Source organism: Furipterus horrens, unplaced genomic scaffold (assembly GCF_987537825.1).
Source record: "Furipterus horrens unplaced genomic scaffold, mFurHor1.1.pri manual_scaffold_5, whole genome shotgun sequence".
Classification (NCBI taxonomy): Eukaryota; Metazoa; Chordata; class Mammalia; order Chiroptera; family Furipteridae; genus Furipterus; species Furipterus horrens.
Window position 1 is genome coordinate 115223544 of NW_028327175.1, and position 13584 is coordinate 115237127.

At 48.5% G+C, this 13584-nt stretch overlaps 1 protein-coding gene across 5 annotated transcripts in view; it reads right to left on the reverse strand.

The window, feature by feature from the left end:
* MGRN1 (mahogunin ring finger 1) overlaps positions 1 to 7060 on the reverse strand; it is a 58521-nt gene extending 51461 nt beyond the window's left edge. For 3 of the 5 annotated variants that reach the window (XM_090277085.1, XM_090277086.1, XM_090277084.1), the window contains exon 1: positions 6727 to 7060. In XM_090277085.1, coding sequence (XP_090133211.1) covers positions 6727 to 6859 — 133 coding nt within the window. In that variant the 5' untranslated portion in view covers positions 6860 to 7060. The remainder of the gene's footprint in view (positions 1 to 6726) is intronic. The other 2 variants (XM_090277088.1, XM_090277087.1) reach the window with 2 other exon arrangements.
* Between the last annotated feature and the right edge of the window lie 6524 nt (positions 7061 to 13584).

Below are 13584 nucleotides of genomic sequence, written 5' to 3' on the forward strand. Positions count from 1 at the left end.
AGCATTCAGGAAGCCGCCGATATAGGCAACGCACGAGGAATGTATGAGGGTATCAAGAAGGCAACAGGCCCAATCCCCTCCAAGATCGCCCCCCCTTAAGTCCAAGACAGGTGAGGTCATCACTGACCAGGAACAGCAAATGCGGCGGTGGACCGAGCACTACCTCGAGCTGTACGCAACGAAGAACACCGTAACAGACACTGCTCTTAAAGCCATCCCAGACCTACCAGTCATGGAGGAGCTAGACACCCCACCTACTGCGGCAGAGCTCGGCAAAGCCATCGACCGCCTTGCTTGCGGGAAAGCACCAGGAAGCGACGGAATCCCTCCAGAAATCCTAAAGAGCGGGAAACCAGTCCTGCTACAGCCGCTCCACCATCTACTCTGTCTCTGCTGGAAGGAGGGTTACATCCCCCAGGATATGAGAGACGCCAACATTATCACCATGTACAAGAACAAAGGAGACCGCAGCGACTGCAACAACTACCGGGGCATCTCTCTCCTCAGCGTCGTCGGCAAAGTATTCGCCCGGGTCGCTCTTGCCCGCCTGCAGACCCTTGCTTCCCGCGTCTACCCAGAGTCCCAGTGTGGCTTCAGAGCTGGCCGATCAACAGTGGACATGATCTTCTCCCTACGCCAGCTGCAGGAGAAGTGTCACGAGCAGCATAAACCACTCTACCTCGCCTTTATCGACCTCACGAAGGCGTTTGATCTGGTCAGTCGAAGCGGACTCTTCAGCTTGCTACGGAAGATTGGCTGTCCACCACATCTGCTTGCTGTGGTCATGTCCTTTCACGACAACATGCACAGCACGGTGTCCTACAACGGCGCAACCTCTGAGGCCTTCCCAGTCAGCAGCGGAGTAAAGCAGGGCTGCGTCCTCGCGCCTACGCTGTTCGGAATCTTCTTCTCCATGCTCCTCCAATACGCCTTTAAGGACTGCAGCGAGGGTGTCTTCATTCACACCAGATCCGATGGCAAGCTCTACAACCTGGCCCGTCTACGAGCCAAGACCAAAGTCAAAGAGGTGCTCATCCGTGAGATGCTCTTCGCCGACGACGCAGCTTTGACATCACACTCCGAAGAGGGACTCCAGCAGGTAGTCACTTGCCTTTCCCACGCATGCAAGGAGTTCGGACTAGCCATCAGCCTGACGAAGACGAATGTTATGGCTCAAGGCACGGGGACTCCCCCATGCATCACCATCGACGGATACACCCTGGAGGTTGTCAACGACTTCACTTACCTCGGGTCCACCATCTTGAGCTCTCTGTCAGTCGACTTGGAGGTCAACCGGAGAATCGCCAGGGCAGCCACAGATATGGCCAGACTGAACCGGCGAGCGTGGAACAATTCCAGCCTCACTGAGAAAACCAGACTGCGCATCTACCAAGCCTGCGTACTCAGCACTCTCCTCTATGGCAGCGAGACGTGGACCACCTACGCAAGGCACGAAAGGAAACTCAACAGCTTCCACATGAGGTGCCTGCGACGCGTCCTGCATGTCGCCTGGCAGGATAAGGTCCCCAACACCGAGGTGCTGAAGCGAGCCAATATGAGCAGTTTGCATGCAGTTCTTAGCGAGAGACGCCTCAGGTGGCTCGGCCATGTCAAAAGAATGGATGCAGGCCGTATCCCCAAAGACCTCCTCTACGGCGAGCTAGCAGAAGGCAAGAGGATGACAGGGCGCCCAAAACTGCGGTTCAAAGACATCTGCAAAAAGGACATGACACAATGCTCCATCAATCTCAACACATGGGAAGTTCAAGCAGACGACCGCCTAGCCTGGAGGCTCGCGGTCAGGCAAGGTATGTCACGCGCAGAGGCTGCGCGCAACGAGGAGGCGGCCCAGAAAAGATCGAGGCGGAAGCAGCGTCAGCAGCAGCAACAACAGCCATCTGCCTTCACCTGTACCAAGTGCGGCAGGGATTGTCACTCCCGAATCGGACTGCACAGCCATTCTCGGCGGTGCAGATAGACTCTCAGGAAGCTACGCCATCGTCTCTTGAGACAGACGGCTGCCGACGACGACGACGACGATAAATTCACTAAAAGTCACCTAATCGTATGTTTACAGCAGATTAATTCTAATTATAACTCAACAAAGTTGTTAAAAGTAAGATGAGTACAATGAAAACAAATTAATGTTATTAAATTCAAGCTAAGTACTGTTGCACTGGATGCTGAAAGTCCCAGAAAAAAAAGAAAATTAGACAGGACATTTTAAAAGTTCTCACCACACACACACAAAAAGTAACTGAGGTGATGAAGGTGTTAACTTATGGTAATCATCTCCCAGTATATACATATAGCAAATCATCACACTGTATACCTTAAAGTCATACAACATGTCAATCATATCTTAATAAAGCTGATGAAAAACTAGCAGGTGGCTCAGTCAGTTAAGAGCATCATCCCGATATGCCAAGGTTGTGGGTTCAATCCCATAACAGGAACCATACAATAATCAACCAATGATTGTATAAATAAATGGAAAAACAAATTGATCTCCCTCTCTCTCTCTCATTCTCCCCTACCCCCTCTAAAAATCAATTAAAAAATAAAAATATTAGCACCCAAGGATTCTTTCTCCTTGACATAATCAACTAAATTGGCAGAGACCTAAAAAGATAATAACTGTTTCATAAAAACAATTGAAAGGTCCAATGGGGGCACCCACTAAAATCGTTTCAACCCCCTCCCCATACTGCTAAGGTCCCTCCTACCTCCAACTGACCCTCTCTGTCATCTCAGCAAGGGACGGAGAAAGCAAAAAGGACAGCTTTTGATAGTCTTTGGATTGGACAGGACCAAAACACGGCTGCCACTGGTAGCAAAACCAAGGTGGCCTAAGTGACTTACGGCCAAGAAAGCGGCCTAGACACACATGCTGCATTTCTCTCCACAACTAAGAAGGAATACAACGATTTCAAAACCAGAGACAACCAGAAGTTCCAGAAAATTGAGCTGCATGGAAGTCCAACAAAGATATAAAGAATACTCATCCAGACAGGTAGGAGGGGTGGAGCCAGGGCAGAGAGGACATGGTGTGGTGGCAGCAGCAGGCCAACAGAAAGCCCAGTAGAAAGCTCAGTCACATGTTTTAAAAAGTAGGGAGGGACACCTGGGAAGCACCCCCAACCCCAGAACAGATCACACAGCTCACGGTTCCAGCACTAGGGAAAATAAAGCCTCATTGCATCTGACTGTGCAAACCAGTGAGGGTTGGGGTGGAGGAAGAAACTGCCAGTCTCTCAGTGGAGTCCACTTGTTCAAAGGGCGCTCATAGTCCTAGAACACCCGCAGACCCACCCATTCCGGGAATAACGGCCAGAGCAACAGCTAGAGAGGCACCAGTCCCATACAGAAATGGGAGAAGTGCATGGAAAAGGGGTGAGTGCTGAGCAAGTGGCATTGTTCCCTCTCAGACCCGTCCCCCACATACAGCGCCACAACATGGTGAAACCAGTTGCCCTCTACTGATGAACAGCTCAAGGCTCTGCCTTCTACAACGTAACAGGTGTGACAGCTCTACCTAAGACACAGAGGCAAACACACACAGGAGCCTGTCAAGATGAGAAGACAGAGAAGTATCGCCCAAAAGAGGGAATGGATCAAGGTTCCAGTGGGAGGACTAAGTGACGAGGAGATAGCCAACCTAACAGAGTGTTCAAAACACTGGTGATAAAGATGCTCGCAGGCTTGACAGATATGCTTAAGTATGGTAAACACATAAGGGAAGAAGTGAAGGCTATGCTAAATGAAACGAAGGAAAATCCACACAAAATCAATGATGAAGGGACGGAAACCACAGTTCAAATCAATGATTTGGAACATAAGGAAGAAAAAAAAAACAGTCAACCAGTACAGAATGAGGATGCAAGAACTGAAAAAAATGAGGGGAGGCTTAGGAACCTCTGGGACAACTTTAAACATGCCAACATCCGAATCATGGGGGTGCCAGAAGGAGAAGAGAAAGAGCAAGAAATTGAAAGCTTATGTGAAAAAATAATGAAGGAAAACTTCCCAAATTTGGCAAAGGAAATAGACATACAAGTCCAGGAAGCCCAGGGAGTCCCAAACAAGCTAGACCCAAGGAAGACCACACCAAGACACATCATAATTAAAATGCCAAAGGTTAAAGACAAAGAGAATCTTAAAAGCAGCAAGAGAAAAGAAGAGAGTTACCTACAAAGGGGTGCCTATAAGACTATCAGCTGATTTCTCAAAAGAAACTTTGCAGGCAAGAAGGGACTGGCAACAGGTATTCAATGTGATGAAAAACAAGGACCTACGACCAAGATTACACTACCCAGCAAAGCTATCATTTAGAATGGAAGGACAGATAAAGTGCTTCCCAGACAAGGTAAAGATAAAGGAGCTCATCATCACCAAGCCATTATTATATGAAATGTTAAAGGAACTCATTTAAGAAAAAGATCAAAACTATGAACACTAAAATGACAACAAACTCACAACTATTAACAACTGAATCTAAAAAATAAAAATAAAATCTAACTAAGCAAACCAGAATAGGAGCAGAATCATTAAGTATGGGATCATTTGGAGAATTATCAGCTGGGAGGGGGAAGGGGAAGAAACGGGGAAATGGTGCAGGGATTAAGCAAAATTGTTGGTACAAAATAGACTGAGGGGAGTTAAGAACAGTATAGGAAAGGGTGAAGACAAAGAATTTATATGCATGACCCATGGACATGAACTAAGGGGGATGGGATTGCTGGAGGGAAGCGGGGTACTGGGCTGATGGGAGCAAAGGGAAAATAAAATTGAGACTTCTATAACAACATAATCAATAAAATACACTTAAAAACAAAAAACAACAACAAGGTGACCCATGGCATTCACCTGGGCACCAGCCCCAAACTACTAGTTATGGCTCACTGGGGTGTTTATTTGTAGATTCTGAAACCAAGTCCAGGCTCAGTGGGAAACAGTGTCCTGACTGATTAGCAAGGTCTGCCACTCAGAATCCAAAAATGGTGCTGTAAATGCCTTGTATTTGTTTTGTCCAAAGGTGCAAGTGAAGGGTCATCAAGTTTGTTCTGCTCCCAGACGATACAAGGTGCCACATTAAACATTTTGATATCTGTGCCGTACAATTGTTAATTGCTATTAGAGTCTGAGATGGTCACCTGATTTCCTTCTTAAGCTACTATAGAGTTAATACTTTTCCAGGACCTCTTAGATCCAAGGCACTGTTTTGAATCCTGTACAAGGATCAGCCCACTTTACAGGCTAAGCAACTTATCTAAGTTCACTCAGCTAAAGACAAGGTGGAAGAACATCTGCGATGGAAGAGGATGACTTCAAACAACTGCTCCATCAGATCTGGATAAGTCAGCTCACAAGCCTCCCCATACCAGGCTGTGCTGCCCTGCTCTGCATTGCACCGCCCTGCCCTGCCCTGCCCTGCCCTGCCCTGCCCTGCCCTGCCCTTGTGCCTGAGACACAAGCAGGCATGCAGATCTCCCTGACTAGTAGGCAACAGTATCTTGTGCCTAGTTCTGACTGCACTAAATCCATCCCCAACCCCCCTTTACTTCCAGTAGCCCCAGACACCACTTGTTTCACCTTCCAAAATCAGAACAGCAGTTCTCCAACTTGGGTGGACATCAGACTCACTTGGGGAATGGGATTTAAATGCAGGTCCCTAAGCCCCCAGCAGGTCTGAGGCAGGGCCTGTGAACTGCAGTTTCACAAGCTGCCACACTGGTGGAAGCAGGAGGTCCTGAACCACACTCAGAGGAAACTTGTCTTGTCGTGGTGGATGCCCACAGGCCAACTGTGAGGCCTAGAAGACCACAAAGGATCAGATGCTTCAGAAGCCAGGATTGGAGGGCCAAATCTGCAAGTCCCCCTGATGTCCAAACTCCCCATCCTCTTTTTTTCTCTCCTTTCCATGGTAAATGACCAGATAAGGAGATGGACCAGATGAGGAACCAGAACTAAAGTTCTGGGTCAGGCCACATTCATTAGAGACAACAGAAGAAAGTGGGAACAACTCATCTGGGAGTCGGACTCTTGGTCCCAGATGTACTTCCATCCAGCTCTGAGACCTTGGGAAAGTTATTTACTCTCTGATGGCTCAAGTCTCTCGTCACAAAAAAAGGAGACCAGAGAACCCAGAGAGGTCCCCTCCAACCATTCTCTTGTTCTCCAGCAAGATTCCCAGCCTCTCCCTCATGAAGTTTAATCATGCCGTTGGGGCCAACCCCACTCCCTCCACCACGCACAGGCGCCAGAAGGTCACAAGAGAGAGCTAAGCCTTTGTCCATATGAGATGGAGAGTGGGTAAAGACCCGGCCACCAAAGAAAGCCAAAACCGGCGATGGTGTGATGTCAATCCTAATGACAATGACCACTTTGTAAGCACAAGCGAAGAGCCGGGCACCGTGCTGACCCCTTGCCAGCGTCGCGCCCGAAACCTCATCCCGGCCCTACAGCCCTAGGAGTTTCCTGAGGATTTCCCCAGTGTGCAAACAAGGAGTTGAAGCATTCAGGGGCGAAGCGACAGACCCAAGGTCACCCAGCCTGGACGAGGGGGTCAGCCCAGGGCCCCACACAGGCCCCGGGGTCCGGGTCGGGGGGGCGCGGAGCCCCGGGCTGGGAAACGGTAGGGAGGACGGGGAACCCAGGAGAGCCCCCACCTCCCGCAACCCCTGTGCGTAGGGCCCTGCGTGGGCGCGCCTTGCCCGCCCCGCCTACCGCCAAGCCCGCGCTTCGCCGTCCGCGCCCAGGCCGGCCGCTCACCGGACTTCGGAGGGTAGCGATAGGCCGAGTTCGCCTGAATGTCGATGTCCTCCACGCCCGCGATGCGGCGGCTCAGGATAGAGCCCATGGTGCTCGGCGGGATGGGTCGGACCAGGACCGGGGTGGGACGGGGTCGGCGACGGTGGCGTCTTCACACGGACATGGCCCAGACAAAGCCACACGGACGCTTCCCCACGGCCAAAAAGCTTTGGCCTCGGAGCCACCACCTCCGCCTCGCCCGGGGCCCGACGCCACGGCGGCTCTCTGCACCACCACCCCCGGATCCGAGGCACCTCGGGAAATGGAGTCCCCTCGCCTCTAAGGGCACCGGGCTACGGCGCGGAAATCACGCCTATTAACTACATTTCCCAGGACGCTCCTCGCTCGGGTCCGCTGAAGTTGTTGACAAGCGCTCCGGGACAAACCAAATGAACTGGAATCCGAAGAAGCTGACCCATCAACCGCACTACAAATTGTCCTGCCTGCTGCATTCAAGCACAGCACTAATATTAGTCTCCTAATAATCTGTTCAGATATAGACCCTTCTATTTACCCTCTTCCATTTACTCCTCTCGGAAATACCTTCCTAATCCACATGGATCTCCCCACTTTCCAGGGTTTATCTCCTGCCCCGACCAGCAGAGGGCATACATTTACCAGCCACCGGGAAAGAGCCAAACTTACCTGGAGAGGTGCTCAAAGATGAAGCAAAGCGCTCGCTTTAGCCTTTTTCAGAATTCAAGGGATCTCTCCGGGTCCACCTCTAAAGCAGTCACTATGAAGACATAATTTTACAGCCCCCTTCAAAGAGGCAGGCGACCTCTCCCCGTTTTACAGATAGGGAAACTGAGGCACAAAGAAAGGAGATCCGCATATAAGGTCAGGATTAAAGCCTTGCAGGTTGCAACAAACTTTGCTAGCTTTTGACTTACACAAAACTCAGCAGGAAACATGGGGATGTGTTTTTACCTAGTTTTCAGCTGAGAAACTGGGGTTCCTAGAAAAAAGTGACTTCCAAAGTAAGCATGCTGTACCAAGAAAGTAACCAAGGAGGGCAGCAGTTGGCTAAGAGTCTCAAATGGTAAATCCACCACAGTCCACGCCAATACTGCTCTGGATGGGGAGCCCACTGGGTTACAGCAACCTTCCGATATGCCAAGGTTGTGGGTTCTATCTTCCTTCAGGGCATATACAAGAAGCAAACAGTGAATGCATAAATATGGGTGGAACAACAAATCAATGTTTGTTCTCTCTCTCAAAATCAATAAAAAATAAAATAAAGAGTCCTATACCTTCTAGAGAACAGAATCCAGAATCCAATCTCCTTTTGTCAGAGGACTAGGAAGCCAAAACTAATAAAGGAAGTGAAGGACTCGGATGATTGTGAGGAAGAGGCCATGTCTTGGGACAGCCTGATTAAATCTCTCTGCTCCACAACAAAGGTCCCTATTTGCTGAGCACCTACTATGTTCTAGGCATTGTCTTGATGGTTTTACACATATGCTCATTTAATTCTCTAATGTCAGTTCTATTTTTCATTCCCAATTTACAGAATAGAAATGTAAGGCTGGGAGAGGTGAAGTACCCCACTCAGGTCACATAGAATGTAAATGGTAAAGCTGGAATTCAAACCAGGCCACTCCTTTTACCACCACATTCCCCTGACACTTGTCAGAGCCAGAAATTCTCCAATGTGCCAGATTTCATATTGCTTGCCCCCAGATGGGCCTGAAAACACCCCCACTCCATATGATCTTTCTTTCCTTAAATTTCTTTCTGTTGAATCACATAACATTTTTACATATACACACATAGATATACCACCACTGCACTTAATTTACTAGCCTCCTTCTTTGTGGGGAGGGAGGGAGAGTACTGAGGACCCTGATGTTTCCACTGAAAAATAACCCTAGAAGCATGTCCTCCCTATGGATCCTAGGTGAGGGAGTCATTTCTATGGACTGTTTGATTAATTAAACATTTCTCTTAATAGAGCTTTAGACTTGTAGTGCACTTTTCTGTGTTTATGCATGCCTCACTGGGAGACAGGTCCTTTCTGATTTGGTATTAGTCCCACTATCAGCATCTTGGCTGATTCACTTATTTATGCAACAAATACTTATCTGCCCTGCCTGATGTGGCTCAGTGGATTGAGCATCAGCCTTCGAATCAAAAGATCACCAATGTGATTCCTGATCAGGGCACAAGCCTGGATTGGAGACCAGGTCCCCAGTTGAGGGAGTGTAAGAAGCAACCAAATACATACTAATGTTTCTCTCCCTCTCTTTCTCCCTCCCTTCTTCTCTCTCTAAATTAAATAAATAAAATCTTTTTAAAAAACATATTTATCACACAGTTACTATATGACAGGCAATGGAACCAGGTAACAGGGATTGAATGGTGAGATCACCAGATATGGAGCCTGCGGGCTAGTGAGGAAACAGACACTTAGAAAGGTAAAAAGTGTAAATACAAGATATGGTGGGTGCTATGGGAGAATGGATTGAGATGAAATAAAAGGAGACCTGCTATCGATAGAGAAGTCAGGGAAGGTATCTCTGAGGAGGTGACATTTAAGCCAGGACTTGAAATACAAGTAAGAGTCAATCAGGCAAACTCTGATGGGGTAGGCCAGGTTCCAGGCAAGGGGAACAGCATATACAAAGGCTCTGAGGCAGTGAAGAGCTGACTATGATCCAGGAGCTCAAAGGCCAGTGTGGTTAGAACCAAGTAAATGGAAGAGTAAGTGAAGAGAGATCAGGAACAAGTGAGGCAGTGGCCAGATTTCAAAGCCCCTTCAGTCAGCCAGCGTTGGGTCATTTGAAACATTAAAAAAAAAAAGGCCCTAGGCACAGTGCATGGTCTCCTGGGGTGAGTCCCCCAAGTCTATGCTTCTTCTCAAGCTTTTTGAGAGGACAGAATCCTCAACTATTCATTTGTGTGCTCCCAGAGCCAGGTACCCAGTGTGTGTCTGATAAACACATCTGTGGAATAATTTAAAGATGGGAGGTAGGGAGAAGGCGGTCAGGGAGTGCTGCAAAGGCCAGGATCCTGAGCCTCCATGAATTGGCTATGCCAACTTTGACAAGGCCCTCACCTCTCTAGACCTCAGAAAAGATGAGGGCACTGCCTGAAATACCTTTTATTCCCCCCATCCCCCAACTACTGGCTTCAACTGGCAGGCCCCATCTGAGCCTGCTAAGAAATACAAAGTCCACTCTCTGGCCCAGCTGATCCTGGCTGAAAACAATGTTTTTTACTTCCCTGCTGCTCTTGGGAAAACAAGCTTGGGGGGGAGGGTGCGGGGGGGCAGGGCTGGCGAGGGCGGGGGGCAGAGGGGTGACCTTTGCTCCTGCCAGCCCCACCTGCCCCCACCCTGTTCTGGGCTGGACGAGCCTGATAAGCAGGTACCCAAGTGGTACCTGGATAAGGGTGGGGGTAAGTACTTCCTGCCTCCCTCAGAAAGAAAAACCCACTGTGGGCCCTGTGAGTGTCCACCCCTTCCTTGCCAGAAACACACCCTGCTGGCACACTGGATGCCTGCTCTTCTCCACTGGCAAAAGTGTAAAAGGACTAGATTCCAGCCTCAGTTTTATTATCTGCAAAAGCGTGCTTGGGCTCATTAGACAGAGGCAAAGAGGTGAGTGCTAGAAAGAGTTCACTGGATGCTAGGCCCATGCTGAGCATCTCACTGGCATTAATCCTCCATAGAAGTCCTGGGAGAGCTCCTGGCTCTCACCTTCTGTTCTGCAACTAAGAAAACTGAAGCTCAGAGCCCGAGTAACTTGCCCAACATTAGAGTCATTAAGTGGCAGAGTTAAGACTGGCATCTAGGTCTGTCTGGCTCCAGATCCACTCACCTTCCACCATGCCTTGTTGCTATCCTAGTGGTAACAGTGACCATATTCAGAACTGCCTACCCTGTGCTGAGCACTTTGCCCACATTAATTTGTGCTTATAATGCTTTGCAAAGGTGAGGGGCATTCTTTATTTTTTTTTAAATATATTTATTGATTATGTTGTTACAGTAGTCCCAATTTGTTTTCCCTTTGTCTTCCCTCTGCCCAGTAGTGCCTTTCTCTCCAGCAATCCCACCCCCCGCTTAGTTCATGTCCACAGGTCGTGCATATAAGTTCTTTGGCTTCACCCTTTCCTATATTATTCTTAACTTCCCCCTGTCTATTTTATACCAACCAATTATGCTTCTTAATCCCTGTACCATTTCCCCATTTCTCCCCCTTCCCCGTCCCAGCTGATAACCCTCCAACTGATCCCATACCTATGATTCTGTTCCTATTCTAGTTTGCTTAGTTGGATTTTGTTTTTATCTTTTAGATTCAGTTGTGAGTTTGTTGTCATTTTAGTGTTCATAGTTTTGATCTTCTTTTTTTTAAATAAGTCCCTTTAACATTTCATAAAATAATGGCTTGGTGATAATGAACTCTTTTAGTTTTACCTTGTCTGGGAAGCACTTCATCTGCCCTTACATTCTAAATGATAGCTTTGCTGGATAGAGTAACCTTGGTTGTAGGCCTTTGTTTTTCATTACATTGAATACTTGTTGTCGTCCCTTCTTGCCTGCAAAGTTTCTTTTGAGAAATCAGCTGATAGTCTTATAAGCACTCCTTTGTAGGTAACTCTCTTCTTTTCTCTTGCTGCTTTTAAGAGTCTCTCTTTATCTTTTAACTTTGGTATTTTAATTATGATGTGTCTTGGTGTGGTCCTCCTTGGGTCTAACATATTTGGGATTCTCTGTGCTTCCTGGACTTGTATGTCTATTTCCTTTGCCAAAGTTGGGAAGTTTTCCTTCATTATTTTTTCACATAAGCTTTCAATTTCTTGCTCTTCCTCTTCTCCTTCTGGTACACCTATGATTCGGACGTTGGCATGTCTAAAGTTGTCCCAGAGGTTTCTAAGCCTCTCCCCATTTTTTTCAATTCTTGTTTCCTCATTCTGTTCTTGTTGACTGTTCTTTTCTTCCTTGTGTTCCAAATCATTGATTTGAACTGCAGTTTCATTCCCTTCAGCATTGGTTTTATGTGGATTTTCCTTCATTTCATTATTCATAGCCTTCACTTCTTCCCTTATGCGTTTCCCATACTTAAGCATATCTGTCAAGTCTGTGAGCATCTTTATCACCAGTATTTTGAACTCTGTGTCTGTTAGGTTGGCTATGTCCTCGTTTGTTAGGTTGGCTATCTCCTCATCGCTTAGTTCTCCCACTGGAACCTTAATCCATTCCCCCTTTTGGGCCATATTTCTCTGCCTCCTCATCTTGACAGGTTTCTGTGTTTGTTTGCCTCTGTGTCCTAGGTAGAGCTGTTGCACCTGTTACATTGTAAGGGGCGGAGCCTTAGGTATTTGTCAGTATGGAGCGACCTGTTTTACCACGTTGTGGTGTTGTGTGCAAGGGGGCACAATGCTGCTTGCTAAGCACTCACCCCTTTTACAGGCACTTCTTCCACTTCCGTATGGGACTGGTGCCTCTTTTGCTGTTGCCCTGGCCGTTGTTCCCAGAGTGGGTGGGTCTGCGGAGGTTCTAGGACCATGGGGGCCCTCTAAACAAACAGACTCTGCTGAGAGACCAGCAGTTTCTTCCTCCACCCCAACCCCCACTTCTTTGCACAGTCAGAAGCAATGAGGCTTTATTTTCCCTGGCGCTGGGAACATGAGCTGTGTGGTCTGATCTGGTGCTGGGAGCGCTCCTCAGGTGTCCTTCCCTACTTTTTAAAACATGTGACTGCACTTTCCGCTGGCCTGCCGCTGCAGCCACCACATTGCATCTTCTCCGCCTGGGCTCCACCCCTCCTATCTGTCTGGATGAGTATTTCTTCTTTATGTCTTGTCGGACTTCCATGCATCTCGATTTTCTGGAACTTCTGGTTGTCTCTGGTTTTGAGGTAGTTGTATTCCTTTTTGGTTGTGGAGGGAGACTCGGTGTGTCTGTCTCTAGAGGTATTCTTAAATAGGAGCAGAAATCTGGCATCATCGGGGTTTGCAAAAAATAATGGAGACTGAATGATCCCTACGAGGCAGAAAAGAGGTGGAAACCTTATTTTCAAAGTGGACAGGGTGACTTCAGCCAGGGCTGAAGAGCCCACTCGAAGAAAACAGAGTCCCTTTCTGCCAATTCGCCAAGCTCCCCCCTCTAGCAGGGCTCAATTCCCTCCCCCACCTCTCACAACCCTGGGACATTTCAGGCCCTGTCCACACATCCCCCATCCTCCTCCGCCCACCAGCCAAAGTCAGAACGCCTGGAAAGGTTGAGGGACCCAGGAAAAGCTCCCTAGAGAGCACTGGAGGTCCTTACTCCACCCGACACGTTGAGACAGCACTGCCCCCCACCCTGCCCCCAATCCAATTCGGTGGTTAAGGCCCTGGGCAGGGGCAGACTCAGCTTTAACTAGACACACCCAGAACATCCCCTGAACTGACTGGGTCACTCTGCCACCATCTGGGCCCTACACTGCTATAGCCAATGATTCTAATTGGACAGCTGATCAAATCTATGAAGACCCCTAAATAGGCTTTAACTCACGACCCCCAGGGCCTGTGTCTATTTCCTGAAGGCACTTTCCACACTGGCAGTTCTTCACCTGCCCTTGGGATTTCTGACACACGCCTCCACCCCAGACCCGTCACCTGTTGACCCATCTTCGGTTTCCTCTCGTACCCGGGCAAGTCAAAGCCCTGTACAGAGTAAGGACTCAATAGTTGCTCAACAAATGAAACTGGGGCCCAGGAAGCGTGAGGAACCGGCGCAAGGCCATTCAGCGCAGTGGTGACCGAGACACCTCCCCGCCTGGGGGTTCT